The sequence below is a fragment of the Danio rerio genome, chromosome 12 (genome assembly GCF_049306965.1).
Source record: "Danio rerio strain Tuebingen ecotype United States chromosome 12, GRCz12tu, whole genome shotgun sequence".
NCBI lineage: Eukaryota > Metazoa > Chordata > Actinopteri > Cypriniformes > Danionidae > Danio > Danio rerio.
Genome location: NC_133187.1, coordinates 39230580 through 39257127, shown reverse-complemented (window position 1 = coordinate 39257127; position 26548 = coordinate 39230580). Strand labels below are relative to the sequence as shown.

General features: G+C 34.0%; 1 protein-coding gene and 1 long non-coding RNA gene across 10 annotated transcripts in view; one reads left to right on the top strand and one right to left on the bottom strand.

Annotated features, from left to right (window-relative positions):
• Window positions 1-26548, bottom strand: part of LOC108191741 (uncharacterized) — a 218731-nt gene that overhangs the window by 97640 nt on the left and 94543 nt on the right. The window contains exon 4 of one of the 9 annotated variants that reach the window (XR_012388133.1): window positions 6417-6566. The exons of 7 other annotated variants lie outside the window; for them this stretch is intronic. This is a non-coding gene — a long non-coding RNA (uncharacterized lncRNA). Of the gene's footprint in view, window positions 1-5709; window positions 6567-26548 lie in introns of those variants that run through there. One more of the 9 variants, XR_012388134.1, reaches the window with a different exon arrangement.
• pmp22b (peripheral myelin protein 22b) lies at window positions 1596-25986 on the top strand. Its single transcript, NM_001040355.2, has 5 exons — window positions 1596-1710; window positions 2188-2282; window positions 2438-2525; window positions 12860-13000; window positions 23262-25986. Exons 2-5 carry the CDS (start codon window positions 2205-2207, stop codon window positions 23420-23422), a joined length of 468 nt encoding a protein of 155 aa, NP_001035445.1. The 5' UTR covers window positions 1596-1710; window positions 2188-2204; the 3' UTR covers window positions 23423-25986.

The following is a 26548-nucleotide window of genomic DNA, read 5'->3' as shown; positions in this document are numbered from 1 at the left end:
AAATTCAGAAGAGTTATTAAATCTATATTTGGTGGAATTACCCTGATTTTGAAGTCACAAAACAAATAAAAACGTTTGTTATTCTGAAACATTGTAAAAAAAATTGTAAATGCTCTTGGTAGAAATTTTGAGAAAATGCTGTCAGATCTTTGTAGAACAAATCAATAACTGAAATTTAACTGAAAGTAGTTAAGCAATTAAAGGGAAAGAGAACAGTTATATTTTAATGATTTTGACAATTTAATTAGAACTTTCTTTTTGTTAATAAAACATTCTATTCTATCAAATTATATCATATCATATTCAACTCAGTGGCATAATACCATAACTTAATAATACATTAATATATTAATATGAAACAATTAAATAATAGTATGGTCAATTATTATTATTATTATTATTATTATTAGTAGTAGTAGTAGTAGTAGTAGTAGTATCATATTTTATTATTTTTTTCATACAATATTTACATTAAACATTATTATATTAATAAGAAACATTTTATAATAAGATCAATTATTATTTTTACTATTTTATTATTATTATCATTACCATCATTATTACTATTATTATTAATATTATTATTATATCATACTCAATTGAGTGGCATAATAACAACTTAATTATACATTATTATATTCATAAGAAACAATTATTAATATGATCAATTGTTATTATTATTATTATTATTATTATTATTATTATTATTATTATTATTATTATTATTATTATTATTATTATTATTATCATATCCTATTCCATTGAGCTGCATTATAACATATCAAAATTAAACATTATTGTATTGATAAGAAACAATTATTAATATGATCAACTATAACTATTATTATTATTATTATTATTATTATTATTATTATTATTATATCATGTTCAATTGAGTGTCATAATACATTTTTTAAATTATACATTATTATATTAATAAGAAACAAATATTAATATCATCAATTATTATTATTACATATTCGATTTAGTGGCATAATAACATAACTTAATTATATTAATATGAATCAATTAATTATTACTATGATAAATTATTTTAATTAATAACAACACAACAACAATAATAATAATTTAAATTTTATATATTATTATTATATAGTTATATACACACATTTTCTACTATATCATGATGGTTTGTTAAAGCAAATAATGATAATAATAATAATAATAATAATAATAATAATAATAATAATAATAATAATAATAATTATTATTATTATTATTAAAAATATATTTTAATTAACCACCATTTTAGTTGGTCGAACTATATATAGGCCAATAGCAGACAACCCCTTGCTTTCCAAGAAGTACCCTACTAACAATCGTACTAGCACGCCTGTGTCTGTCTGTGTGTATATTTTTTTTCATTCACGCCGGTCTCCATGAGAACCAAACACAGCTCTGGTTGAGTTTGTATGACTCAGTGGCCGGTGGTTTTCCTGCGCTCAGTGCGCGCGCTCTGGATATGTTCGGAACAGCTCTGTCACAGAGGCGCGCCCTGACGTAGCCACGCAGAAAAAAGGGCGTAGCACTTCCATAATGAGCCTCTTTAAAGCTGCTGCTCCATACACCACATTAATCTAGTCGCAGGGATCTGGACTTTGGAAATACGCAGTATTGTGACACGAGTCGCGCGCCTGCATTTCAGCGATTTCAACCAGTTTTTGTGGACTTACTTTCGCTTTGCTCGCAGTAAGTTGGATTTATATTGCAGTGCAAACGTACGTTGTGTGTTTATGAGTGTAAAAAAAGTTCGGAGTGAACCTGAGAGGAGGGTAAATCTTGCATACAGGTTAAGATAAGCCACTTTGATGACTTGGATCTGTTTTGCGCGTAAATTGATGGAGGACAGTTTACATTTTTAACGTACAGTTGTTCATAATAATTCATAAATATATCTTAGAAAGTTAATAAACTATACAATAAGTTTATTTTAAAAGACAGCATGCGCAGCAATCACTTTTCGACTGTTTAAAACGATGCTGTATTATAGCCTATTATATAGTTACATTATATTATAAAATAAAACTTCAATTAGCTACACAAAAATAAACAATACGTATTGATGTTTTAATTTAAAATAATCTAATTTCAAGAGCATCAACACAGTAAAGGCATATATTATAACTTTTAACTCGTCATTAATGTACTTTACCGATTTTTATACAGAACCATAAGGAAACATCATGCTGCTCCTCTTATTGGGAATCGTTGTTTTGCATGTGGCAGCACTGGTTCTGCTCCTCGTTTCCACTATAGTCAGTGTAAGTATAACTTTTTTTCTAATCCTCCATTTAAAGATCATCTATCTATCTTGTTAAAATGTTAATGTATGTGATAGACAACTTTTTAAATAAGATGCTATAGCTGAAGCAGAATATTGTGGATAGTTGCTAATAAATGTTGCATCCTTCAACAGGCATGGGTAGTGAACTCCACTAGCAGTTCAGACCTCTGGCTGAACTGCACCACAGCCACTGACCCATGTGGCACTGCCGACACTGGAGGTAGGACCCTAAAGTTATAAAGAACATATCTGCCTCGCCACAAAGAGTTAAATAAGTCAACCTTGGGCTTAATCCTGGCATAACTGTCAAAGCCCCTGTTTACCACACTTTCTGGTGGGTGTGCCCACTGTGTTTTGCCCTTTACACTGCCATCTAGGGGTGAGAATGCACGCGTGCAGTCTCAACCCACAACAGAGCCCTCTTCAACATCAGCTCATGCAGATTGTATAAATAGTCTGGTTGCCGGCTCTGAGCTCGGGCCCCTTGTTTGGGAGTGGAGTGCTGGGTTGCAAAGAGGCTTGAGAAACATATGGGGTGGGGCAGAGGTAGAGCATTCGAGCAGCGAAGATTTGGGCTGATCTGTGTGATGGCGCAGCATCAGATCGCTGCAGAGAGAACATGGCGTGATTAGAGTCACACCCACAGATCAAAATGCCAGCGATGGGATTGTTAACAATACAAGAATGAGATAGAATGAGAGAGTTTTACGAAAGGTTGTGCCTTTGGCTTCAATGGTTTCATGAAGAACTTTTAACATCAATCGAAACTTTTCATTCTATTAAAAAAAAAATAAGTAGAAAGGGGTATTTTAGATAAATATATATATATATATATATATATATATATATATATATATATATATATATATATATATATATATATATATATATATATAATGTGGATTTCTATGGTGTAATTTCCTGGTGCCTTTTGTTTTTAAAGGGATAGTTCACGCAAACATTAAAAATACCCATTTATTTATTCTTTCTTTTATGGTTTTAAATCTTTCTAAGTTTATTTTCTTGTTTGAGCACACAAAAGAAAATATTTTGAAGAAAGCTGGTTGCTGGAAAACTTATGTATTAGGAAAAAAGCCATGCTTGAGCATTTTTTAAAATACCTTTTTTTGTGTCCAACAAAAAAATTGAATCTCAGATGGGTTTTGAAGTAATAGGTGAATAAACGATAGTGGGATTTTAATTTTAGCGTGAACTATCCCCTCAAGAGTGTGTCTCGCATGTAAATATAACATGTATTTGCACACTGTATATTCCCAGTGGGATCGCTGTTCCATTATTGGCTGTTCTTAAAGGGTGAAATGATTATGTCATAGTTTTAGAGCGGGAAACGCCTCTCAGTGCTTTTTGGTAATGAGGCGGGTCCAGAATGCTTTTGCTGTGTTATTTCATAGCTCACAGTCAGTTGGCGTAGCACCTATAATGTGCTGTGTTTGTTTAGGGCGTGGTGTGAGGGAGGGCACATAGGGCTTTTCTGTCCTGCTCTCCTACGCTCTCTCACGTGTCGCTGCTTTGCTGCTGGAAAAAAAATGCTGTTTTTCTTTAAAAGTTTCCAGTTGCTTCTTAATGGGGTTTGTTTTTTATGGTCTTTTAAGCTGTACAGAGTTTTTCAGTGGTGCATGTAATGAATAGATTTGGCTACAGCTGGCATTTGCGTGCACAAAATAATGCTTTGTGTTCTCTGCTGCAAAGATGCATTTAAGGGATAGTTCATTCAATAATGATTATTCAGCTTATTCACCCTCTGCTTGTTACATTCATTCATTCTTTTTGACTTAGTCGCTTTATTAATCAGGGGTCACCACAGCGGAATGAACCGCAAACTTATCCAGCATATGTTTTACGCAGCGGCAACCCAACACTAGGAAACACCCATACACACTTATTCACACACATACCCTACGGCCAATTTAGCTTATTCAATTCACCTATAGCGCATGTCTTTGGACTGTGGGGGAAATTGGAGCACCTGGAGGAAACCCACGTGAACATGCAAACTCCACACAGAAATACCAACTGACCCAGCCAGGGTTCAAATCAGTGGCCTTCTTGCTGTGAGGTGATTGTGCTACCCACTGCGCCGCCGTGACGCCCCTGCTTGTTACACAATTTTCCTTCCTGTTGAATAAAGAGAAGATAGTTCGAAGAGTGTTGCAAACTGATATTGACATCAAAGTAGGACAAAAATGGTTTGAAAGTCAACAAGTAACCCTCATTAAACTTAATGTAAATGGGAACATTAAGTAACAGATCCGTAACTATTATTAGGTATATAAATCTAGTTAATTGAGAAATGAAAAAAAATTCAACATTCAAATATTAATATACACTTGATGGCCACTTTATTAGGTACACCATACTAGTACCTGGTTGGACCCACGTTTGCCTTCAGAACTGTTTTAATCCTTCATGGCATAGATTCACCAAGGTATTGGAATATTCCTCAGAGATTTTGCTCCATGTTGCCTTGATAGCATCACGCAATTGCTGCAGATTTGTTGGCTGCACATCCATGATGCGAATCTTCAGTTCCACCACATCCCAAAGATGCTGTATTGGATTAAGTTCTGGTGACTGTGGAGGCCAATTAAGTACAGGGAACTCATTGTAATACTAAAAAAAACAGTCTGAGATGATTTGCTTTTTAAGAAATGGTGTGTTATCCTGCTGAAAGTAGCCATCAGAAGATGATACACTTTGGTCATAAAGTGACGGACATGGTCAGCAACAATACTCAGGCAGATTGTGGTGTTGACACGATACTCAATTGGTACCAATGGGCCCAAAGTGTGCCAAGAAAATACCCCCTACACCATTACACCACCACAATTAGCCTGATTGGTTGATACAAGGCAAGGATCCATGCTTTCATGTTGTTGATGCCAAATTCTGACCCTACCATCCGTATGTCGGAGCAGTAATCAAGACTCATCAGACCAGGCAACATTTTTCCAATCTTCTATTGTCCAATATTGGTGAGCCTGTGTGAATTGTAGTCTCAGTTTTCTGTTCTTAGCTGACAGAAGTGGCACTCGCTGTCTTCTGCTGCTGTAGCCCATCTGCCTCAAGGTTCAAAATGTTGTGCATTTAGAGATGCTCTTCTCCTTACCTCAATTGTAAAGAGTGGGTATTTCAGTTAATATTGCCTTTCTATCAGCTCAAACTAATCTGTCATTCTCCTCTGACCTCAGACATTAACAAAGCATTTGCGCCCACAGAACTGCCGCTCACTGGATATTTTCTCTTTTTCAGACCATTCTCTGTAAACCCTAGAGATAGTTGTGCGTAAAAATCCCAGTAGATCAGCAGTTTCTGATATATTCAGATCAGCCAGTCTGGTACCAACCATGTCATGTTCAAAGTCACTTAAATTATCTTTTTTTTTTGCTTGGTTTAAACTGCAGCAGATTATCTTGAACATGTCTACATGCCTAAATGCATTGAGTTGCAGCCATGTGATTGGCTGATTGGAAATTTACATTAACTAGCAGTTGGACAGGTGTACCTAATAAAGTGGTCGGTGAGTGTATGTATACTGAATTAGAAAAACCCATAACTTAATGAACAACAGTGAATTTATCAATGCATTAAACATTCCTAGTCTAATGCATTTCTTAAATTGACTTGTCTTTAAATGAAAAGCCATCAGAAAAGAGTTTCTAGTAACGCAGACAAATGTAATGGCCATTTTTTATTTACTATATACAATGAACTTTATATGTTTTTTTATGTACACATCAGTCCTAAAAGTGTGATGCAAAATCACTCCTGCATGGCCAGGCAAAAATCAGAATTGTCATTTCCATCTTGGATTTGTAACCAAGTTTGAAACCATCCTAAGATCACCTGAATGCTGTAATTTACACTGGGAGTGATGCGGAACAGCTGGCGTGGCGAAGCTACTCAACACTGGCAGCTAAAGTATGCGTGAAATCCTATTCATCATCCTAATATAGAGAGCTGTTTCATGCACCAAACCGAGGTTATGAAGGTCTACTATTAGCGCACGTACTTGCACCCCTGTGTTATGTTTCCCCCGCTGCATATTTATCATCCGTTAAGCCACATTCTTCACACTCAGGACCATACATACCTCTCTAAATGCAAACACAAGGCCTTCCAAAACCAAATCTTCTGTCCTGAAATACACACGCATGACTGCTGACGGAAATACATAGGGTGTTGTCAAGTTCAAAACCAGTCCAGCCGCACTTTATATCAGGAAACTCCAAATGTCACAACTCTGAAGGAAGGAAAAGACAGTCTGTTTACTTCATGTGAGGATAGATAAACTGAGGGCAAACTTAGTAACAGTGAATATATAAACTGTGTGAGGGGATGTGCTGCTATTTTTGCTTCATTGTTGAGAGATAATTGAGAGATTTACTGTGTCATTTGTATTGTCTGGGTGCGGTAGCCCCTCATATATAGTATATGCAAACACTGATAGAAGAACACCAGTGTATTTATGGATGTATACAAGAATAGTCTCCTCACATGGTTTCTGATGAGTTGTCCTAAAAACAAATTCCATTTCTACATTTGTTTCCATTCTGAGATATTTTACAAGTGCAAACCAATGCCCTTTTAGGGTTATCCCTGTCTGCCTGCGCTTTATGGTTTTTCTGTTAATGAGATCATTGCTTGAATTTTGGATTGCCAATTCATCTCCAAAAAAAGTGCAAAGAAGTCAATTTGCTTCTGATCTTAAGTGTAGATTTTTCTAGGATTGAAATGAAATGTCGGTAAAATGTTTTACCAGATAAAGGTGAAATTTTTCTATATTCTATTTACAATAGACATTTAAATAATAATAACTGATTACTGAAAAAAAGATATTTTGGACAGACAGATAGATGGATGGATAGATAGATATAAATAAAGAAAAAAGATAAATCGTTTGGATGGATGGTTGAATAGGAATAAATAAAAATATTTAAGACAGAGAGACAGAAACAGGTATGGCTACGGAGAACGCGTGTTTATGCATGTGCAATACTGCAATTTGTCAACCGCAGTCACGCGATTTACTGCAGCTCTAAAGGCTGCCTTTTTCTGCGTTTTACGCAATAGCTACCAGGTGGCGCAAGGAACAACCGCTTTTCCATTGACTTAGTTGTCATGCGTATTTAGATGCGAGCATTTGTGTGCTAGAGCGCTCGGTTCAGCTGGGTTTCTTTATTTATAGATTTACTTTGGAGATGATGTATACATAATTGTATTCACATATAATTACAACAGAAATACATAAAACCAATATAAAAAAAAAAAAAAAAAAAAAAGCTATAGCAATTTACAGACCTGTAGCCAGCCTGGTGAAAGGTGTCGTTCTTTTATTCTCAAAAAGTGGGCTTTTTTGCAGTTATACCCCTCAGTTTCTATTTAACTATGAGATTTAAATATTGCATTTTAGTGACATTTTTTTTTTTTTTTTTTTTTTTTGCTGGATTAGCTAGTCAAAAATCATCATAACCATAATTTTTGATGTACTAAAATGTTTCCTAAAAACAGCAATTAAAAAACAAAACAAATTTATTACATCATATATCATTAGGATAAAATAGCAATCTGTTAAAGTTTTAAAGTAAAAAAAAAAAAAGTAGCCTACTATCATTCATTAGACGAAAAACAAACTGGCCTGCACATTCAACTGTCCTTAGTCACAATTTGGCCATTTCAATAAAAATGAATAATTAAAACATAATAATAATAATGTTATTAATAATACAATAATAATTAATTCGTTACATTTTTTCTAGCCTCTTTGGTTAAAAAAGTGCATTTGAAATTTCCTGAATATCAACAATAGCCAAAATATATTCAAATTAATTTAATATAGATTATAGGTAGGTAGGTAGGTAGGTAGGTAGGTAGGTAGATAGATAGATAGATAGATAGATAGATAGATAGATAGATAGATAGATAGATAGATAGATAGATAGATAGATAGATAGATAGATAGATAGATAGATAGATAGATAGATAGATAGATAGATAGATAGATAGATAGATAGATTATAATTGGACTATCATTTGCATTGCTTCATGAGATTGCATGAGTACACCTTGTACCATAGCACAATCATATACAGTACCATAGCTGACAATTTTGACCAATTGTCATTTGTAATATTGTGATACTTGTCATAGCTGGTTCATGGTTTTTACTGCTTTACTTTTTTATTCTCAATGGCATGCGGTTATCCACTCTGGTTAATCTAATATTACAAATCTGAATCCGAGGGTCTAATTTTAGAACATGTTTCTTCTGTAGTGTAGAGTATTGGCTCTGATTTTGCTTTATTCTGTAGTAGACTGATCTTTTCGTAAAGCTGTGGTGGCTTGACAGTTGTAGTGGCTATAAGAAGAGCGGCAGACACAGCTGAACATGAGAGGAAAGAGATAGAGAGGTGGAAACCTGATGCTAAAGGAATGACCCTTGGATAAGAAATAGACATGCTGGACAACCCATGCATTCCACTGATTACTGCTTGGGCACGGAAGAGGGAGACTGAGATAGAAAAGAGATCAGCAACGACACGTTTGACATGTAGACACGCTTTACATAATCAGTGCTCTCATGTCATTCCAAACATGCATAACCTTCTTCTGTTGAATACAATCCATATACTAACTAGGGTTATCCTTCAGTGAACAAATAGTAGCCTATAAAAAAACAACAGTTCCTCTAGATTCCAACTATTCCAAAAGCTTGCACTGATGATACTGTATGAGTTCTTTATGAAACCATGCAGAACACATTAGCAGGTGGATTTTGCTCTTAGTTTTCTGATCTTATCAAAGGTCCACTTCTGGGATGCTCTCTTGCAGACCTCAGTTGTAACAAGTGGTTATCGAGTTTCTTGATTCACCTCTGACCTCTGGGATCAACAAGGCATTTCACAAACAAAACTGCTGATCAATGGATCATTTCTCTTTTTCTGAACATTCTGTATTTTAATTGTTCATCAAAATCCCAGTCGATTAATCCATATATCACTAGGGTTAAGGGTACACAATATTCATGGTGATCAGGTACAAGAACAATGTTTAGCTCCCTAATGAATCTTTCAGTAAACAAATAGTAGCCTATAAGAAAAACTCTACAGTTCTACATTCCCATTATTCCAAAAGCTTGCATTGATGTCAGGAGGAACCATACAGAACACATTAGCAGGTGGATTTTGCTTGTAGTTTTCTGATCTTATCAAAGGTCCACATTGTTCTGGGATGCTCTCTTGCAGACCACAGTTGTAACAAGTGGTTATCGAGTTACCTGATTCACCACTGACATCTGGGATCAACAAGGCATTTACATGAACAAAACTGCTGATCAATGGATAATTGCTCTTTTTCTGAACATTCTGTATTTTAATTGTTCATCAAAATCCAAGTAGACCAATCCATATTCTTCTTAGGGTTAGACCGTATCCATGGTGATCATGTACAAGATTAATGTTTAGTTCCTTAATGAATCTTTCTGTGAACAAATAGTAGCCTATAAAAAAAACCTACAGTTCTTCTACATTCCCACATTCCAAAAGCTTGCTATGATGTTATGACTTCTTTATGGAATCATACAGACCACATTAGCAGGTGCATTTTGCTAGTACCAGGTTTTCTGATCTCATCAAAGGTCGACATTGTTCTGGGATGCTCTCTTGCAGACCTCAGTTGTAACAAGTGGTTATCGAGTTACCTGATTCACCTCTGACATCTGGGATCAACAAGGCATTTACGTGAACAAAACTGCTGATCAATGGATCATTTCTCTTTTGAACATTCTGTATTTTAATTGTTCATCAAAATCCCAGTGAACTAATCCATATACTTATTAGGGTTAATGTTAGACCATATTCATGGTGATCATGTACAAGATCAATGTTTAATTCCCTAATAAATCTTTCAGTAAACAAATGCTAGCCTATAAAAAACAGTTCTATATTCCCACTAATCCAAAAGCTTGCTATGATGTTGGGAGTTACCATGCAGACCACATTAGCAGGTGCATTTTGCTAGTACCAGGTTTTCTGATCTTATCAAAGGTCCACATTGGTTTTGGATGCTCTCTTGCAAACCTCAGTTGTAACAAGTGGTTATCGAGTTACCTGATTCAACTCTGACATCTGGGATCAACAAGGCATTTCACAAAACTGCAGATCAATGGTTAATTTCACCTTTTTAATTATTTTTTTTTTTTAAGATTCTGTATTTTGATCATTCATCAACATTCCAGTAGATCAGCAGTCTGTGAAATACTCAGACAAGCTCATATGGCATCAATAAAACATGCCACATTCAAAGTCAGTTAATCCCATTTCTCCCCCATTATTATAGCTGTTTGAACATTTCTACAAGCCTACACAGAGTTGCTGCAAGTCTGACTAGCAATTTGCATTAATAAACAGTTGAAAATCTATGTTTTGGACCCCATTGTTTTTTCACTGTATGTGCAAAAACAGAAATAAAATGCGGCAAATATCTTCATGGTCAACAAAGAAAAATAATTGATTATATTTAAGCAAAGGGGTGGCATGAGCGCGTGAATGTGAATGTGTGGGTGCATGTTTCCCAGTACAGGGTTGTGGCTGGAAGGCCATCCGTTGTGTAAAACATATGCTGGAATAGTTGGCTGTTCATATTTGAGCATAGCAGTGGTAAAGCATAAACACTGAATCCTTTCAACATAATTGGACATACCAAAGGCAGAATACATACTAAACAATAAACTGAAACATCTGCCACGACATTCCTCATCAATCCCAAACTTCCACAAAGCAGACATACAGCACACTATTGACTTTCATTTGAATCAAGTACTTTTATTTCTATTTCAAATAAATGCTTCTGTTATATATATATATATATATATATATATATATATATATATATATATATATATATATATATATATATATATATATATATATATATATATATATATATACAGTTGAAGTCACAATTATTAGCCCCCTTTATTTTTCTTTTTTAAATATTTCCCAAATTATGTTTAACAGAGCAAGGACATTTTTACAGTATGTCTGATAATATTTTTTCTTCTGGATAAAGTCTTATTTGTTTTATTTTGGCTAGAATAAAAGCTGTTTTTAATTTTTGAACACCATTTTATCGACAAAATTATTAGCCCCTTAAAGCTATATATTTTTTCGATAGGCTACAGAACAAACCATCATTATACAATGACTTGCCCACTTACCTTAACCTGCCTAGTTAACCTAATTAACCTAGTTAAGCCTTTAAATGTCACTTTAAGCTGTATAGAAGTGTCTTGAAAAATATCTAGTAAAATATTATTTACTGTCATTATTAAAGATAAAAAAATCAGTTATTAGAAATGAGTTATTAAAACTACTATGTTTATAAATGAGTTGAAATAATCTTCTCTCGCTGTTAAAAAGAAATTGTGGGAAAAATAAACAGGGGGCTAATAATTTAGGAGGGCTAATAATTCTGACTTTAACTGTATATTAAAATAGAAAAACAATATTACATCTTAGTAATGATCCACAATATTTTATACGTTCCATAATTAATATAAGAAATATTTGAACGTAATATTCAAATGTAATATTTAAAAGTAACATTTAAACGTTCAATAAGTTTTTAGTGAGCAAATGACACTTCAAACACTTTTAGAAAAATTATACCAACCTAAAACTTGTGGTCAGTAATGTACTCTTTGGCATTATTGGTTCAAATAGTGCAAAATTGTTCTTTGGATCGTTAAAGTATTTTTCAAACTAAAAAAAAAAAAAAAAAGTCCTTTAAAGAAATCATCCCTGAAAGGTTTTTTAGGGAACCAAAAGAAACTTTTCTACAGTATGTTATTGCTACAAAACCCTATTTTTGCCTTTATTTTAAAGATTGTGTGTGTACAAAACAGGTAAAATGTTTCCTACTATAGAGAAAATACTAATGCAAACATTTACTTTCTACTGTCCACACATGTAAGATGGTGGAATGGGCTCTAATGCAGGTTAAAAATGACACACGGGAGGCTTTTAAAGCCATCAAATGTAGGTAATATCGAGTTAATGGATCTCCTTGTAAGCTGCCGCGTTTTGGCCATGGGAAGTCAAGGCAGGATCAATATCAGGTGCTGGTAACCTGCTAAGAGCTTTTAGGAACAGAAAGCTCATTATGTGATTGCACAATGCATTAAGGGGTTCCTGGATCCTCCAGTGCTCTTTATGTCCATGAAACAGCCATTGAAACTTTAAATGCAACATATAGGCATTGGTATTTGGTGTTTTGTTTTTGCCAACTCGTTATCAATAATATATAGATGCCTAAGTGCATATCTCCAATTGCACAACTGGAACTAAGGGTACATCTGCTGTTATCGATCAAGAATAGCAGAAAGAAAAAAATAACAACGACCTGTCTGTAGCCCATTTGTGTTCATTCAAAATGACCATCCCATTCCCAGGAGCAAATGTGTTTTTTATTCCTGCAAAGCTCTAGAGGTTTTAGGACTAAGTGCACTAATATTTAAAAATTCTTTCTGTATTTCAGTTTGGATCCAGTCAGTCCAAGCCCTCATGATCCTTTCAGTCATCTTCAGCTTCCTGTCTCTCTTCTTGTTCTTTTGCCAACTCTTCACGCTTCAGAAGGGCGGTCGCTTCTTCCTCACTGGAGCATTCCAGATCTTAGCAAGTAAGTATTGTGGCATCTTGATGCGAACATGGCACTCGGAATCCACCATAATGGAAAATTTAGTTGATTACAATAATCAATAATAATAACCGATAACTCTCTTTAATTAGAAGTAGATAAGAATACATAGCCAAAAAAAAAATTTAAAAATCTAAACAAATGTAATACACAAGCAATTTTATTTTAAAAACTTAAATTAATTCAGATTTTTTTGATGTTTGTGTATTGTACAAGGGATGTAACGCAATGGATATAATAGCCGATACCATAACCGATAACTCTATAATTGGAAGCTAAGAACCAATACATGAGCCTGCAATTTTAAAAAAAATATTTGTAAGCCAATAACCCAAATGTAGACCAGTAAATAAATAAATAAATAAAAAATACGATACTTGATGTTAGCATGGCCCTAGGGTTGTCCTGAAATGTATATAATAGTTGATAACCTTAACAGATAACTCTTTAAATTTGGAAATCAAAAACCAATATATAGTCCAAAAAAATTCCAAACAAATACAAGTAATTTTATTTTAAACCTTAAATTTATTGTGACTTCTTGATGTTAGCATGGCATCAGGGATGCCCCTCGATGTATATAATAGCTGAAACCCATAACCGTTAATTCTGATAACTCTTTTAAGTCTTTTTATTTGGAAGCCGATAACAAATACATAGGTCAGTAAATTACAAACAAATACAATATACAGTACAAGCAATTTTATTTTAAAACCTTAAATTAATTGTGCAGCTTGATGTTACTGTAGCATGTCACTAGGGATGCACCGCAATGTATATAATAACCGATACCATTAAACGATAACTCTTTATATTTGGAAACCAATAACCAATACATAGGCTAGTAAATTCCTAACAAATACATTAAACAAGCAATTTTTTATTTAAAACTTTAAATTCATTGTGACATCTTGATTTTAGCATGGCACTAGGGTTGTCCTGCGATGGACATAATAGCGATATACCGATAACTCTTTAAATTTGGAAACCAATAACCAATACTTAGTCAGTGCTCGAAATTGCGACCATTTTGGCTGCATATGCACCTAAAATTTTATCTATGCGACCTCAAAATATATTTGGGAGCATTTGTGCGACTGCATAAAATTGATGTGATGCGAACAGTTTTCACAGCAAAATGTTTACCAAATGCATGGAATTAGGAGGCATTCAAGCATTAAGCATCTTAGCACCCAAAAACATTAAACGCAGCGCTCAGGAATGGTTTAAAACAGTTGATGTGAACTTGCTGCAGTAAACAAAGCCCGCAATGCCTGCCCTGCCTTCAAGCTCTTCTTAGCCACCACTCTTGGCCCACTGCTCTGGAACACAACGCGAATGGATTGGTTAATATCAGCTGTCAATCCCTCAGTTCCGATGACAAGGAGCTACAGTCACGAAAATGTAAAAGTCTGGATACGAGAGAATGAAAACAACACTGACAGATTTAATTTTAGAGAACACCTAAAGTTACATATAATGACACATCTGATTAGTGATCATTTAATGAATGTCAATTTAGCATTTACACTTTTCGAAGAGTGGATAAAAGACTTCCAGTGTTTAAAGTCCACTATGAAAATGACTAAAGAATTCACCGTAAAGCCGGTGGGACGGGGTTCTCAGGTAACGGTGATTGCCAATGAATCTACACATTAAGCACAAGATGTCCTACTGTTATTTAATCCTTCATTTAATCGTCACGATGCTGTCAGTTGTGGGACTGACACCACATTCACCATATTCACCACATTTAATAGTTGTTTTTTTTCAAGAGCATGCATTCAACGAGATGAAACTAATATTGCAGCTCATGAAAAGACTGTTATTGCTATTAAGATGACGCATGCAAATAATGAGTTATATGTCAATATCATCTGTGCAATATCAGACAGCACCCGTAAGAACAGCACAGTGATTATTGTTAATTCAGTTCATCTCATTCACGTCAAGCAGTGTGTGCAGGGCTGATGAGCATGCATGCATGCGGATTTTTGTTTATTTGTTAGTTGTGATTAGAGTGTTAATATATAACAGAATCTGTTAATATGAAATGTGTAGTAACGGTGCTCATAATTTTTGGTGGGTGTGACTAAATTTTGGTTGGTGATATTTTTGAAGTTAGGAGCACCTGTGCTACCAAGAAAAAAAAGTAAATTTCGAGCCCTGATAGTCCAAAAAAAATCCAAACAAATACAATATACAAGCAATTTTACTTTAAAACATTAAATTCATTGTGCAGCTTGATGTTAGAATGCCGCAAGGGATGCACCGCAATGTATATAATAGTCGATACCATTAAACAATAACTCCTTATATTTAGGAACTGATAATAACGAATACATACACCAGTAAATTCTAAACAAATACATTGAGCAAGCTATATTTTATTCAAACCCTAAATTCATTGTGACTTCTTGATGTTAGCAAGCCACTAGGAATGCACTGCAATGAATATAATAGCCGATAACCATAACCGATAACAATTTGAAGTGGTATTTGAACCATTGAACCATTAGTGGTAGCCTAATAACAAAACCTAAATGCAAACAAATACACAACTGATTGCATAATAGCAACCAAATATCCTTACAAAAAAAAAAAAGACATGACATTAGTTTTGTTGTTGACATGTCATGGAGATGCTGCATTTTATTACAAAACTACTAAAATCATTTTAATTTATCTCCAAAAGTGCCCAAATTTTTTTGGAAAACAAACAAGTTTGTGTGCAGTAAAGTTGTTTGACGTTTGCAAGACTTTCTTTAACGTCGATATTTTACCCAAAACTGAAAATCTGTTCACTATTTACTCCCCTTTAAGTGCTTCCAAACCTTTATGAATTGTTTTCATAAAAAAACAGAGCCAAAAACAAAGAAACCACAAGGAAACATCTGATTGTTCTTTCGCCAAAATCATGTGCAAATTGCTGTTTTCATCGTGTAAAAAGCACCAAACATAATGGCCAGCAGCACACACCTACAGTGGATCATCTAGCCTAAATAAACCATAATTTATTAGCCTCCTCATCAGGTGGATAACGATAATTGCAAAAACAACCATTATTCAATACCGATATGCCTAATATATTGATGTATACCAATACATTCTGCATAACTACAGGTATCCGTTTGACTGTTTGCAGATGCTAATGAGGCTGACATACATACATAGCATGCCAACAATCGCTCATTTAGTGAATGTTAATGAACCCAACGTGTTTGCAGCAAAAACAAAGAAGGAACTGTTTATGGAACTGATATTTGCTTATGCGTTTGAGTGAGTTGGCTCAGGTGATCTGAGATTAATTACCATTTATTAATAAAAGATCATCTACGAGACATCGACTGATCTCCTCTGTTCCTATGGAGGTGTATGTGCTCTCATTCACAGATGAAAAGACCTTTGGCCTTTGTCTTGTTAGTTTAATGAGTCTGCCATCTCTCATTAAGCCACAGACAGCGCAGGAAAGCCTTTAATGCGCTCAGCCGCAGTTATAGGCAAACTTCCTGCCGATAATTCGGTTATGATTTCTTAAGATTGAATAAGGCGAGCTATAAATAGACGAGGTCAACAAAGCGAGCAAGCATTTCTCTTCATTTATGGTAAACAATACGAGTAAGAGATCAAATCTGTCGCTAATGCGAACTGATAACTCTCATTAGAAATCATCAGGGATCAACAAAATCTAGAAAAACTAATGTCTGTGGAGATGTTCAGCCCTAGAGGTTCAAATTACTGACTCTATTGTGCATATTAAATGGGCATTTATAAGATACGCAGACGCTGAGTCAAAGCATTCAAACACATTTGGGAAATATGAAGTGCAATAGTTAACTGCGCTACATTTGTTTTTGTGGTAGTTTATGATGTATCTTGTTCAGATCACGCACCTTAAGCATTGTTTTAAGACCTAAAGGTGTAAAACAAGTCAGGGAGTGTCTGAAAAGTGCAAAATACTCAAATATCTATACGTTTACACATTTCTTCTATGACCGTAGCCTAATGTGAATTATAAAATGGCCCTTTTTTCAATACAAATTTATAATGTAGGGTCACACTATATTTTGATGGTCTCTTTGTTGAATTTAAGTTACATTGCATCTACATGATAACTAATTCTCATTAGATTATATGTAGACTGTTAGGTTGGGGTTAGTGTAGGTTGACATGTACTTGCAAAGTTTCTTATAGTCAGTTAAATGTCTGTTGAAGGAGCAGTATAAGCAGATATTAAGCAGACAGTCTACTAATAATCAACTAGACCATCAAAATAAAGTGTTACCCGATGTAACAGCCGGCTACCAATAGTTTTTGGGAAAAAACTCAAAGGTTTGGAACCATGTGAAGTTGAGTAAATAGGTAACACGTTCTCATTTTGGGGTTAACTATCACCTTAAAATTGAAGAAAATAGCCAAAAGTCGATTATAAACAACTTTACTGCACACAAACTTATTTGTCTTCCAATTTTCCATTTTGTGTCCAACCATTTCTTCTGTGATTCTTCTGTGATTATAAAATGGTAAGTATTTTAAGCACCAAATATGTGAAACTTGAAATGGTGATCCTAACATAAGCAAAAATAGGGAGTGTCTCAAAAAATACAGTATGAAAGCAATGTTTTAACAACCAAAAATGTATTAGAAATGTAATATTTCTTCATGTATTTTTTCAAGTCGAAATTCTAATCATTTTGATTTTAACCAATTCCAAACTACATCATTACCAATAAAAATATTAATTTTGCATGGGAAATAATATGCTTTAAATATTGACTTGAATATGAACTGAATGCTATCATAATGTATCTTTTGAGACACTCCCTGCACATGTTAAGAACACCTTTTCAAGTTTTATATCTTTGGTGCTTAAAATACTTACCATTTTATAATCACAGAAGCATCACAGAAGAAATGGTTGAACAGAAAATGGAAAATTGGAAGACAAATAAGTTTGTGTGCAGTAAAGTTGTTTATAATCGACTTTTGGCTAAAATAATTACACATTTGAATACTATCGTTATTACTTTAAGAATTAGGCTTTGATGCGAGTGAGCTGAAAATGACAGAGCATGAGCTGCCTCTATTTTGCAATGAAACATCATTAAAGCATAGGTGTCAAAGTCAATTTCTGGAGGGCCACAGCTCTGCACAGTTTTGCTCTAATCCTAATCAAAAAAGCTGATCCAAATAATCTAGGTGTTCAAAATAATCTTAAACAGCTTTATTAATTGCATAAATCATAACACCCATGATTTAAAAGGATGATTCACCCAAAATTGACATTTTTATAATCACTTGCTCACCCTCCACTTTTTTCAAACCTGTTTGAATTCCTTTCTTATATTAAACACACAAGAAGATACTTTGAAAAATGTTGTTCTGATATGAAAGTCAACGGCCACCAACATTCTTTCTTTTTCTTTTGAGTTCAACAGATAGGATGAAAAAACAATTCATAAAGCACATGAAGGGGAGAAAATAGTGAACAGATTTTCATTTTTGGGTAAACTATCGATTTAACGTTAAAGAAAGTCTTACAAACGTCAATAACTTTACTGCACACAAACTTGTTTGTTTTCCCAAAAAATTGGAGCAATTTTGGAGATAAATTAAAAAGATTTTAATAGTTTTGTAATAAAATGCAGCATCTCCTTGACATGTCAACAACAAAACTAATGTCATGCATTTTTTTTGTAAGGATATTTGGTTGCTTTTGTGCAAATGAAGAGTTCAGATGAAAAAAAACCTTAAGTGCCATCTGCAATTTCCTTCTAAAATTAGCATTTTTCACAGCCTCCTATGTTTATGTTCAATTATTTCACATTAAAGCCAATAAATATAACCTATTCTGTGTCATAAAAGTAAAATTACTGAGCCTCCACAAATTAGCACCTGAGAAAAATGCTCAGTTTAGAAGAAACGTTTTTTGGCATCTGAACTTGTCAGATATTGACATACAGTAAATTTGTGACAGTGGAAACATTTTCAGGATGTCTGAATTGATCTTTTTTAGAAATTAAAATATTTGGGGCAACTTAGAGAGACTTTGCAGATCATAATATATACAAATAGCTACACTGTTAAACAACAACAACATCATTTTTCAGTTTATTTCCAGCAGCTGGGGTGCCGGAGCAAACACGTAAAATTATGGCTGTTAAATTACAGAAATTTACCGTAGAAAAACAGAGGTTGAATTAAAGAAATTTTAATTTGAGTTTTTTTGTAATTTAATGCCTGTTATTTTACAGTAAATTTCTGTAATTTAATGGCTGTTATTTTATGTTTTTTTTTTTTTCGGCACCCTAGCTGCCGGAAGTAAAATTACAGATTTTTTAACAGTGTATACAACACACACACACACAAAAAAAGAAAATATATGCATCATAGGATATGCCACAGCCATGTCACCCTGCAGCCCAAGACCGGTTAGTCACTGAAGCTAAGCAGGGCTGAGCCTGGTCAGTACCTGGATGGGAGACCACTAGGGAACACTAGGTTGCTGTTGGAAGTGGTGTTAGTGAGGCCAGCAGGGGGCGCTCAACCTGTGGTCTGTGTGAGTCCTAACGCCCCAGTAAAAGTGAAGGGGACACTACACTGTCAGTGGGCGCCGTCTTTCGGATGAGACGTTAAACCGAGGTCCTGACTCTCTGTGGTCATTAAAAATCCCATGGCACTTCTCGTGAAAGAGCAGGGGTGTAACCCCGGTGTTCTGGCCAAAGTCCTTCTATCGGCCCTTACGATCATGGCCTCCCAATCATCCCCTTCCACCGAATTGGCTCGATCACTGTCTCTCCACTCCACCAATAGCTGGTGTGTGGTGAGCGCACTGGCGCCGTTGTCCTGTGGCTGCCGTCGCATCATCCAAGTGGATGCTGCACACTGGTGGTGGTGTGGAGAGACCCCCCCCCTCATGATTGTGAAGCGCTTTGGGTGTACGGCCATACACAATAAATGCGCTATATAAATACACATTACATTTACATTACATAGGAGTCCTTTAAGTAAATACTAAGTATTTGGGATGTAATGAAGAAAATGTATTACCAGAACTCTTTACCGAATACTGTGCGCGCCACACATGCTTGATCATTCGTTTCATACTGAGGGCTTTTAGAGTTGATATCTGCGTCTCAGATCACAGAGGATGAACACTAATTGAAAGCTAAATGTCAGAGGAGAGTCGAGGGTGTAAACAGCACAAAGGCAGACAGTTACAGGTGCCTACTGACTTGGCACTGGATACACAGACGCTGCCACAAGAGGAAATGTCAAGCCTGGCACTCTGGAGGAGGTCTGTGGTCCGTCTGACGTAAAAGAACATGCTGAAAGTGTCTCGTCATATTTACTCCCTCGCATGCAGACTAAATTGTCAAGCCTAAGCCAAAAAAACTTTGAGTGTGGTGACCATTATTGGTAAGCGATGAGTATGTTTACATGGACACCAATAATCCGATTTGAATACAATCAAGACTATACTCTTTAAGAGTCTAGATTAGGAGTCTACCTATCAATTTTTGGTCAATTTAATCCGATTAAGGTATTACTCAAACTAATCAGAAATTGATTTAATATAAGTGGAGTATGCTGATTTTGTTGTAGTGCAGTACAGACATGTAAGCACCGCAATCAAACTATTACTGTCGTCTAGGATTTGCGACAGGATAGTCTATATACACACGGATGTTTGACAATATTCTCTGCACCTACAGTCAGTAAAGAACCACAGACACCTCCATCGTGAAATGCAGAGGTGCAGAGAAATGCAGTTCAAACTCACATCCAATATCTCATTTGTCACGGGGGACATGCATGAAATGTTCCCGAATGAAATTGAAATTGCCAAACTGCAGGTAAAGTCGAAAAATTAGAAGTGAAACAGCAAATAATGTCCATAAATGTAGTCACTCTGTGAGTTTCCTTGTTTTTACTAGCTGTAAACTAAAATTATTTTCAATTATATGACCATTTTTACAATGTAAGAGAATAAAGAATGCTTTAAAGTTCTTAGGTAGACTACCGTTGAAAAGGTAGAGGTCAGTAATATGTTAAATAAATTTATTCAGTGAATTATTAGTTTTAAATTATTCAGTAAAGCATTAAATTGACCGTGAAAACTTTATTTGTAAACCAGTGTTGTTGCTTTGAACTTTGTATTCATTCACATTTTCTTGGTTCAAATAGTAAAGTAAACACAAAATAAAAATAGTAAACACAAAAAAAACCTAAAAAAAATAAAATAAAAATAAAGCTCCATACTAACATATTAGAATGATTTAGGAATGATAATGTGACAAGTTAAAATATAGTAAATTCAATACGTTTTCAATTATAATTTTAATAAATATTAAAATAGAAAAATGTTGAAAAGTTTTTTTTTTCAAGACAAGAATTTTTTGAGAAAATAAATGCAGCCTCGGAGTATAACTAAAAGTGTCATTTTTATATTGTTTATTCCACCTTTTTTAACAGTATTATGGCTTTATATCATATAATTTGTGACATTATATCACAAAAAGCATGAAATATAATAGTGAAATATTAAATAGTGTGAGCATTATGTAATGACTAAAAAAATTAAACGTTTATAAAATCTTAATATGGAAGAAATGTAAAACAAAATTGGAGTTCTTGTAAAATAAAAGTTACATATGGTAACATCATGTACTATTTATTTATTTATTTATTTATTTATTTATTTATTTATACAGGGACAATGTACAACATGACATGTTGTGCCAGAGTCCCCGGGCAGGAAGTTGTAACAAGTTTAACAATATAAAAAACAAAAATGTACAATATACACTTACAGTACAATACAATACATCATAGCCAATAAAATTAATTCAAATCAGTGGTTGCATATTTGATTTTCTTTAAGCCAACCTTTAAGGGCAGTTTTAAAACTATTAAAAGTGGTACTCTGATATGTGCTGGTATTTTATTGCATCTCTCTGCTGCTCTGATTAAAAAAATAAAAAAAAAATAAAAAAAAATCATTGTTCAAAAACAGTTCCCTTGAGTTTAACTAAACAATCACCTCTAACTGATGACCTAGTCTGTCTTATATTATCCTTGCAGACAATTACATATTGTTTGACAGCTGGTGGTGCAAGATCATTACATATTTTATATACGCATCAGCATACAATAAAAACTTGTTGAATGTTAGTAATTTATGTTGTTCAATACAGTTTCATCAAAGATAGCTCCTTAGCTTTTTAGCTTTTTATTTACAGTTTGCTTATAAATAATATACAATGGTTTTAATGTTGTAATCTTCATGTGGGACCTGCTTGTAGCACAATAAGATAAAAGAGGCAAAATCATTGTATTTATAAAAAAGTTTAGCGGCAGCCATAACTGATGCCTGATGTTTCTAAAAATCCTCAGGCTTGCTCTAGCACTTTTGTAAACCTTCTTAATGTGTTTTTTATTTTTATTTTAATTGAAATTAGAGTCAATTATTATACCTTAATATTTAAAATGATCAACAATATTTATTACTTCTCTATTAACTAAAATATCTGAGCAATGCTCCTCATTTATCTTGATTGTAAAAACATTCCCACAGTTTTACTTACATTGAGGGTCTGAAACTTTTTTGAGTGCAGCAGTAAGTTTATTAGCAGCTATACAGTATATATACACAGGGCGGATTTAACCAATAAGCAAGATAAGATGCCGCTTAGGGCCCCAGGAAATCTTTGGGCCCCCAAATAAAAATCAAGAAGTATAAATTATACCTGTAAATTATACATACCATCATTTACTATCAAATTTTGTATGATGAGTGACTAAAAAAAATAATGTTTAATGTTTATTACATCTGCAAATGTATCCCCCACTCTCAATTATGGAGAAGTCCAGCAGTCAGATTAGGTAAATAATAGATATCATTTTAGTTGTGAATTCATTTTAAGAAAACAAATCGTTTAATTTTTTTTTACAAGATGCTCTACATGTTGTTATTAATATTTTGCATGAAGACAAAATGTTGAAAAGGAGTGATATACGAAAAAAACAACAATAACAACTGAAAAGTAAATCAATTAAAGTACAAGAGGTGCATTAACTTTTGGGCCCTATGGCTGAAATTGCTTAGGGCCCCCAAATCACTAAATCCACCCCTGTATATGTATACATGTTAAATAGTAATTAATAACTAATGTATAAGAACTAAATAATAATAATACAATTCAATATATATTTTTTATTTACCCTTGTACTCTTTTCGCAGGTCTTTTCGTTATGTGCGGAGCCATCATTTACACTGTAATGAACCATGAATGGGTCCATGAGTCATTAAACTACGGCTTCTCCTACATCCTGGCCTGGGTGGCCTTCCCTCTGGCGTTCATAAGCGGGTTAATCTATGTCATTTTGAGGAAACGAGAGTGAGGTGGCATTACCCTCTAGTGGCGCCACATTGGAAATACAGCTTTAAAGCCAAAGAATCGCACTGCATCCACAGAGAAGTGAAATCCCGCAGTATCTTCTTCACCCCGGGGGTCAGTTCAGATCAAGCCCACTGCCACCCCCCGAAAAAAGACATATTCAATACTGTCATCGTCTGAAGATGTATATAGTATCTATGGTTTAAAACCTATTTATAACACTTTTTACATGTATGTACATAGTATTTTATGTTGGCTCTGTTGACAAAGAACTTCTGAAGAGCTTTTGTTTTAGCTAATGAAGTGCCTCGAGTGTGTGTTTGTCGCAGAAATGTGCATTTGCCATAATGTGTGTTTTTTTCCTTTCCAAAAAATACTTATAACAATGTTTCTGATGTATTTTAACCAAACGTGCATGTATTACATGTTAGGGATTACTGAAAAGGAACAGTTGCATTGAGAATTCATAGATGAAGTAGCTTAAATACCACGGTTAGATCTGTATTTTTTTTAAAGATAGATTTACTTTGTTTTTCCAACAAAAAAATGGTGCTATGTATTTGCCATTCCTTTAGCTAATAGCCATTTAGCCTTTATATACAAGGGCGTAACATGACTGAGAGCCAAAATCAGAATGCCATTGAATATATATATTGTGCTTGTGCCTATAACACAAAACTGTATATACATAGTAGCTACTCACCAAAAATACTTTCATTTTATAATAAAAGAAACAAAATGTGTTCTTAATAACGTTGTTAGATTTGGGAGATCGTAATAAAATCGTAAAAACAAAGAGGATTTATTGGTTTTAGTTACTTATAAGAGCAGTATTAGCAACAGGATTTGAGAGATATTGTAATAAATATTGTGTGATAATTGACTGTAAAACCCAATAAGTTAAGGTAACTTAAACCATTTGAGGAAACCAATTGCAACAAACCATTTAAGTTCAAAAGTTAATCCTAATGAGTACTGTGAACTTAATCCATTTGAGTAAATGGAGCAATTTAAGCACAGTAAAACCGGATAATCGAAGATAACTCAAACCAATTGAGTACTATAAAACTCAAGTTAAGGCAACTCTGGTTTAATCAAACCATTTGCAACAAATCATTTGAGTTAAAAACTAATCTATATGAGTACTGTGAACTTCATTTAAGTTGAAGCAATGCGGTATTTAATTAACTCATTACCTTCAACACTGAGTTCAATACTCTTTTCAAATGAGTAGAATTAGCTTGCAGTCAATTTGAGTAAACTACACTCAAATTGATAAAGTTGACTTGGGTTTTACAGTGTTTCGCATTCAACTCCAACTACACTTTGACGGGTTTGACCAGGCTTTCATTGGGCATTACATAATTCAACAGTTGAGACGAACGCCCTGCATATTCATCATGAAATATGAAGGAATTTACAATACTGTACAGTATGTTATTATATAATATCCATAAACACTTACTTAAAAAGCATCAAGTGGCAGTTTTGTTATGAAATGCGGACATGACGGTGGATGGATGCATCGTAACATCTGCATGCATTGGTAAATTGTCGAGTACTTGAAATATAACAATTGCTGCGATGTCTATACGATGCTCAACTCACAGAACTCACAGTCATTCACAACGTACTGTAATAGCATGTGATTGTATTAAAAGAAAAACATATTACTTACAACTAAAGGCCCTATTCTGAGGACCATGTATTAGATTGCTTTTCCTGCAACACCAAAAACAATAAATGATGTTTTGTTATGAGATGATGTTGCCTGTTTTTATGGTTGATGAATGCCTAAATCCCATTGTTTTTGTTTTTATCTGTGACTGAACAAACAAGAATCATTTATTTTACCCACAAAAAAATTATTTTGAAACTTCCCAGCAAGCACTTTTTGTTTTGAAAAGATGTCTAATAGACATCTAAACATGGTCGTCTTGGCTAAAACAAGGCTAAATTTGGGCTGTCAGTGAAAAATAGATGTAAAGAATAGGCCAAAACTAGACTAGTCATTTACTAAACAGAAATGAAGGACTACACATATCAGTCTGTCTATTTGATGACTAGTCTAGTTTGGGCTATTAGATTTTCACTAACAGCAAAAGTTTGGCCTTGTTTTAGCTAAAATGTCTGCGTTTAGACATCTATTAAACACAAAATTGTTGGCTGGGTTATTTCTTTCATGTATTAAGGGATTTCTGTATTTAGCGATTGATAACCCCCTTTAAAAATAGCAGTATATAATCTATTTGTGGACCAGCACTACAAGCCTATTGCATGTGCTCATTTAACAACACTAGCATGAACTTAAAACCGCAATCGTTACTTGACATCAATCTGACGTTAATATCTGAACGTTCATTTAAATGGCCTAAATCATTGTAAACTGTAATATTTGTATGTCATTTCTGAAAACAGCTGTACTGTACGTCATGTCTGAAGGAGTATGAGCTCTGATGAAGACTGTTCATTCACTCGAACCCATCTCTGTGCCTCGCTTCTCTTATCAAAGCTTGTGTTTGTGTGTTTATTAAAAGCTGTTAAAAATAAATTATGCTTGCCAGACAACTGTCTCTATTATTGCTTAATTTTCCTCACAAAAACTGACAAATATAAAATATTTACAGTTGAAGTCAGAATTAATAACCCCCCTGAATTATTAGCCCCCCCGTTTATTTTTTTCCCTAATTTCTGTTAATGGAGAGAAGATTTATTTAACACATTTCTAAACGTAATAGTTTTAATAACTCGTCTTTAATAACTGATTTATTTTATCTTTGCCATGATGACAGTACATAATATTTGATTAGACATTTTTCAAGACACTTCTATACAGCTTAAAATGACATTTAAAGGCTTAACTAGGGTAATTAACTAGGTAGGTTAGAGTAATTAGGCAAGTTATTGTATAATGATGGTTTGTTCTGTAGACTATCGAGAAAAAAAGGGGCTAATAATATTGAACTTTAAATGTTTTTTTACTGATTTTACTCTAGCCAAAATAAAAGAAATAAGACTTTCACCAGAAAAAAAAAAAAAAAAAAAAACATTATGGGATCATACTGTGAAAATGTCCTTACTCTGTTAATCATATTTTGGGAAATATATATAAAAAAATAATAATAATAAT